Source organism: Brugia malayi, assembly GCF_000002995.4.
Source record: "Brugia malayi strain FR3 genome assembly, contig: Bm_v4_Chr2_contig_001, whole genome shotgun sequence".
Classification (NCBI taxonomy): domain Eukaryota; kingdom Metazoa; phylum Nematoda; class Chromadorea; order Rhabditida; family Onchocercidae; genus Brugia; species Brugia malayi.
The window spans coordinates 1662987-1669191 of record NW_025062476.1 but is presented as its reverse complement, the minus strand read 5'-3'; the positions used below and the strand labels follow the sequence as shown (position 1 = coordinate 1669191).

General features: G+C 24.1%; 1 protein-coding gene across 1 annotated transcript; it reads right to left on the bottom strand.

The window, feature by feature from the left end:
• Positions 1–901: 901 nt before the first annotated feature.
• On the bottom strand, positions 902–3251 carry Bm18203 (Uncharacterized protein; the record flags this gene model as incomplete). Its single annotated transcript, XM_043078101.1, has 7 exons — positions 902–1078; positions 1175–1360; positions 1629–1720; positions 1902–2066; positions 2204–2330; positions 2734–2863; positions 3205–3251. 7 exons carry the CDS (start codon positions 3249–3251, stop codon positions 902–904), a joined length of 924 nt encoding a protein of 307 aa, XP_042934035.1.
• Between the last annotated feature and the right edge of the window lie 2954 nt (positions 3252–6205).

Here is a 6205-nt window from a genome sequence, read left to right as displayed (position 1 = left end):
CTTTATTTTTGAATAAATCCTTCGTGATTTGAATAAGATTATTTGCTGTCTACTGTATATGTTAAGGTTTTTTTTTTTTTTTCTCTCCTTCTTGTATTACATATTTGATTGCTTTATAACTGAGTGTAATAGAAGTAAAAACAGGAGAGAGAGAGAGAGAGAGAGAGAGAGAGAGAGAGAGAGAGAAGTAATTTGAAATTATCTGTGCAAGGAGGATCATTGTTAAACTTGATGTGAAAATTGAAAGGAAAAAGTTTGAAATGTTTATGGACGCGACAGTTTCTGGAAATAAATAAGTGAATGAAGTAGGTTACATTCACAAGCATTAGTAATATCATTCATTTTATATGCTAAAACAAATGAAATATAATATTATCGTAGAAAACAAGTTAAGACGAAATTTTCATAGTTTATTTCTAATAAAAAAAATAATGGAACCGATAATACAAGATCAAATAGATATAAATCATAATGCCAGGGCATAACTTTTGCTCATCATTTTGTTCCAAATTATTATAAAAAAAATATATTTTTAATATCATTGTTTTATGGTTGTTTTATTTGTATTACTACTAAAAGATTAGCTGTATTATGTGTCAGTTATTGTTGTACTTCTTGACAGATAAGTGAATTTACGGCAATCAGTGCAGATGTAGCAGTATTCTAACTGATTTGCATCGTTACTTGCTTGAGGTGTACCATTATGTGTTAATATTGAAGTTAAAAGTTGAATATCTAGTCATTTTGAAGAACGAATTTGATGTTTGATTATATTTTGTTGATGCACTTGAAAGATTGACGAGAAGAAGCAAGTATTTATTTTCAGTTTTTTTTTTTTTTTTTTTCTTTTGATTAATTTTGAAAAATTAGCAAATGTTGGGAATGGGTAAAGTTTTGAAGCTTATGTGAGTAAGTCAGGAGGTAAATCTTTTGGCCACAGATATGAATCACGGCTACCTTTTCGTTGTACCGAAAGAGTAGAAATATATGCAGCACGTCGAATCTGTTCTTTTAATTTCAATTCAGGTCGTTTCACGAAGAAATATGCAAATGCGCCACAGAAACTATCACCAGCACCCTACAAGGTGTATTTAATAATTCGAATTGCTGCTCAACACTAATTGCAATATAGACAAATTTCATTTGGAAAATATATGTTTTGTATAATTCTTACCGTAGTTTCAACAACTTTAACTGTTGGTACTGTTATATGACCTGAGTCACCTTGTTTGGTAGCATATGTGACACCTTTTGCACCAAGCGTTAAAATGACAATTGATGGACCTGCTTGTAGTAATTTTTTGGCACTTTCTTGAGCATCTTCAATAGTTTCAATACGTTGATCTGCGAGATATTCCGTCTGAAACGATGCAAAAATTTTGAGGAATGTAATTGAGAGAAGTTTAAGATCAAAAATTTTATAAAAGATAGGTGAAGATGAAGTATTTGAAAAAGTTTTTGGCTTTAATTTCTTTGTGACATTTATACGTAATCCAATATTAAGTATAAATTTTAGGTAATTCCATATATATATTTCAAAGCTATATCATTTATTATTAGTAATAAATAGGTAGTCGGTCAACGTATTATTATTAATTGAGATTGTAAACTTATCGTTTCAGGTCTACCTCAATTTCATTTGTGCATAATATATCTGCCAATTTTAAAATACTTTTAGCGAAAGTCACTTCAACTGGTGCATAATTGAGAAATGTTTGCACTGAAAACATACTCATTTTTTTTTTTAAATTTTTCAACTTTTCAATCTTTGGAAGATTTTGAAACGTTGAAATTAAAACAATTTTGAAATTTTACTATTATTTATGACTTATACGACGAAATAATTTTTGAAATAACTTTCAGTAATTGTTAAAATAGTTCAAAAAAAAAGAACTCCAAACCATTATGCTTCCTAGCTAATTCAAATATTCTTCGTACAGATTCATAGATTGTTTCATTTTGACAAAGTACCAATTTTGTGTTAGCGATAATTTCATCCAATTCATCAATTGGTAATGATAAAGATTCCAAATTTGCACCTGGTGCAATTACTATCGAATTTTCACCTTAAATTTTTCAAATGCTTTCAGAGGTAAATTTCTCATGCAGAATTCACTGTAACATTTTGTATGTAATAAGCGAATTTATTATTGAAAAATATATATAAAAAAAAGAAAAAGAACAATAATACAATATTATATACCATCTTTTGTAACAATTATTGTAGCACAGCCAGTTTTTCTGCTCTCACTCATTTCAATATATTTAGTATTTACACCAAAAGTTTTTAAATTTTCCACATTACTTACTCCAAATACATCTTTGCCAACCTTAAAATGCAATTATAATTTGTTAGGATAAATTAACGATCGTAAATCACAGTGATTGAATGATTGGATAATTTGCATAATTTAAATGGATTTAATATATCAATGAATCATTAGCCATTTCTCATTTATATCACTCATTATCATAACGTTTTTTTTTTTTTTTTTTTATTATTATTATTATTTCTCATTAGGAAAAAAAAAAAAAAAAAAAACCATAAAAAGTTAAAATGGATTACGTTTATTACGCCAAAAGTTTTTAAAGTTCTTATATAGCACTTCTTCTTTCTGATAAAATGATATAATGAAATAATAATAACAATAATAATATTAATAATAGTAGTAGTAGTAGTAATAGTAGTAGTATTAATAATAATAATAATAATAATAATAATAAATCACTTACTTTTCCAATGATGTATACTGTAGCACCTAACATAGCAGCTTGAGCAGCTTGATTAGCACCTTTTCCACCTGATGATGTCTCAAATATACCTTTTATCGTTTCACCTGGTCGTGGAAATTGATCCGTATAACTTAAAATTTTTTAATTAATAGTTCATTCTGAGAGAAACGATGATAATGAAATAAGTTTGATGAAAGAAAAATGAAACGAAATAAAATACTGAATTTATGCTAGGAAATAATTTAGTCTTTTACAGGTAATAATTATCGGAAAATGATAAAATCATTCCGGTAAATGCATCCTGCTCAATAATAAGAAATCAATGTAAATTTATGGAAAAGAAAAATGATTACGATTTTACTTATTGAAGATAGCTTAATAGATTAGTTATGATTATTACAAACTAACATCTCAAAATTTTGTACATTTTATATTTCTTATAATTTTTTTTTTCTTAAAATTTCAAATTACCTTACTAAATCTTGTGCAATACTTCCGTAAACAACAATATCAATCATTGTGCACAAAGGAAAGTATTCCACAATTTTTCCTGAATGACAAAAACCTGAAAATAAAAGCAGTTCACTGTGAATATAATTATTATAGAATATAATTGTCCATTAAATCGAATTTTTTCTTTTTTTTTTTTTGAATTTTTCAAAATGTTAATATGACAGAAAAAAACACAAACTGCGTTCGTTAAAATTTGAAATTTCTATACCTTTTAAATCTGAATTTAAATTATCCGGTTCCAATTTACAGTAAAGAAGAAGCTACAGTATTGTTATGTTTTATTTTTTTAATAAAAAAAAAAAAAAGAAAACTGAAATTTAGCAAAAATTGAAGCAATGGAAAAATTAAAACTTAGCAAAAATAGAAATTTTTAGAAAATTGTAAATTTCAGAATTAATAGAGAAATTTGATTTAAATCATAAAGCACTCTTTTATCCTCTTTTTTCTTTCCCCCCCTAAATGACAAACATAAATTAGATTAGTAGAAAAAAGTAGGAGGAATTTAGAAATGCGACATTTCATGATAACAAACAAATAAAATAATAAATGCATCATTTTATTTACTTTTATATTTATTGAAATTTTCATACTAATTTAGAACTGAAAGGGAAAATAATTTTTTTTTTTTTACAAATTTGATTACTTTGCGTAATATTATTTCTTTCAAAAATTTTTGATAGTTTTAAGAAAGTATAACGAAGTGAATAAACAAATAAATAAGCAAATGAAACAATAAGCTTATTATGATAATATATCTTTATCACTTTGTCAACAACTCTAAATTATTTTAATATAATTCAAATATGCTAATTATTTCTTAATCGATAACTGTTTTATGTTATTGTAATAATTTTACATTTTATTTTTAAACTATCATAAAAACGACAAACAAAAAATGAGAAAGGAAATTTTTATTTTTTTAAAATATACAATAAATAATATAAGTTTCTATCCTCTTGCCATAAAAGGTAATAATGATTGAATATTATTTACTTAAACTTTATCATTCTTATCAATTTGTTTGATTCTTTCCATCAATTCTTCCTAACATAATTAACAATAATTCGCTATTGCTTTTTCTTTTCAAATTTTGATTTTTATTAATTTAAAAAATAAAAATAAAACATAAAAATTTTTTCTAACTTATTTGTAAAATATATTTCTTTTAAAATGGCTAGTAATTATTGCATTGAAATTTAGTAAATTTAAATTGTGTTGAAGATGTGAAAGGAAAAATGTTGTTATTTACAATTTATCAAACAGGTTTAAATCAATACGAGTAACAATCCATTTAAATTAATTAGTAATTAACAATTACTTTCTAAATAAGTTAGGTGAGAATAAATTTTATCAAGTAATAAACAATAATAAATAGTCACATAAACCTTACAAATATAAATTTATAAAAAAGCATATAGCATTTTCTCATCTTATCACTTTGTAAATAAATAAAATTGTGCACTGATAAGTGATAAGAAAGAGAAGAAGGGAAGAATGTATTTGATAAGAAAAAGGAATGAAGAAAATTAATGAAGCATTTCTAGGTTGATATGTTCAAAAAATCAATCAGTAAAACTATTTTGACAAATTTTTCTTTTTCTAATTTCTTCTTCAAAAATATTTTTTTCAAGTTCAGTTTACAGTAATCTTTGTACTTTTTAAATAAATTTAATAATTCTTTTTCCATTAATTAATTTATTAACAATTTAGTCATTATATCACCCTTAGCACATCTGTTTGATTTTATTTATTAATTTCTTTTTTTTTTTTTTGAAAATAAAAAAATAATAAAATTTCTAATTTTCAAAAATCTTTGTCACATACTAAATTGCTACTTCTCCATGTTTTCCTCTTTTTTTCTCCTTTATTTTATTTTATTTTTTTTTTTTTTTTAAAAAAAAATTTGATAAATAACAATTTTTGATATCACTTATACATTTTGTATGTATCTTTTATCTTTAATCTTATATTTCCATTAGCATTAAAAAAATATTTTCAATCTTTTACGTTGCTTAAATTGAAATTAATTATTAATTTTAGTTAAATTTAATCAATCCATACAAAAAATTATAAATTACAGATCATTTTTAAAGAAGTAAAAAAATAAAATCTAAAAATAAAAGAATAAAATCTTTTAATTAAAACAAGAATGAACAGAAAATGACATGTATTAGGATGATATTATCATAAAATGATTCATCAATTTTATCAATGAATCATTGATTTATTCTTTCCAAATTGTTACATTTTTGATTTATTTGTGATATTCCAAGTGTATCATTGTAATTTATCGTTATATTGTGCTTATATGAATTGGAAAATTGTGATTATATACATGATTCATCAATAATTGATATTATTAATAATATATAAACGGGTAGAAGAGAGAGAGGGAGAGAGAGAGAGAGAGGGAGAGAGAGAAGTATTGATAATTCTTTCAATTATTTTTAACAGTATGATCATAACGAGTAAATTGTGATTATATACATGATTCATCAATAATTGATATTATGAATAATATATAAACAGGTAGGAGAGAGAGAGGGAGAGGGAGAGAGGGAGGGAGAGAGGGAGAGAGAGAGGGAGGGAGAGGGAGAGAGAAAGAATTATTGATAATTCTTTAATTATTTTTAACAGTATGATCATAACGAGTAAATGGTGATTACATACATGAATCATCAATAATTGATCTCTCAACGAGTAAAATTCCCATAGAATTTGTTAAATTGTATGCTAATCAAACAAAATTATTGCAATTTATTCAGCTGCAAAATAAAATTATAAAATATAAATAATTCTAATTTTAAAAAAATAGTAAAACAAGAACTAAAGCATTTTTCAACAAAATAATTTCATTTACGAATATAAAATTAAAATAACTACATTTAAACAGCAATAATTTTGATCGTTAAGAAAAAATTATATTATTTAATAAAATACAAACTTTATAAAATTGTAA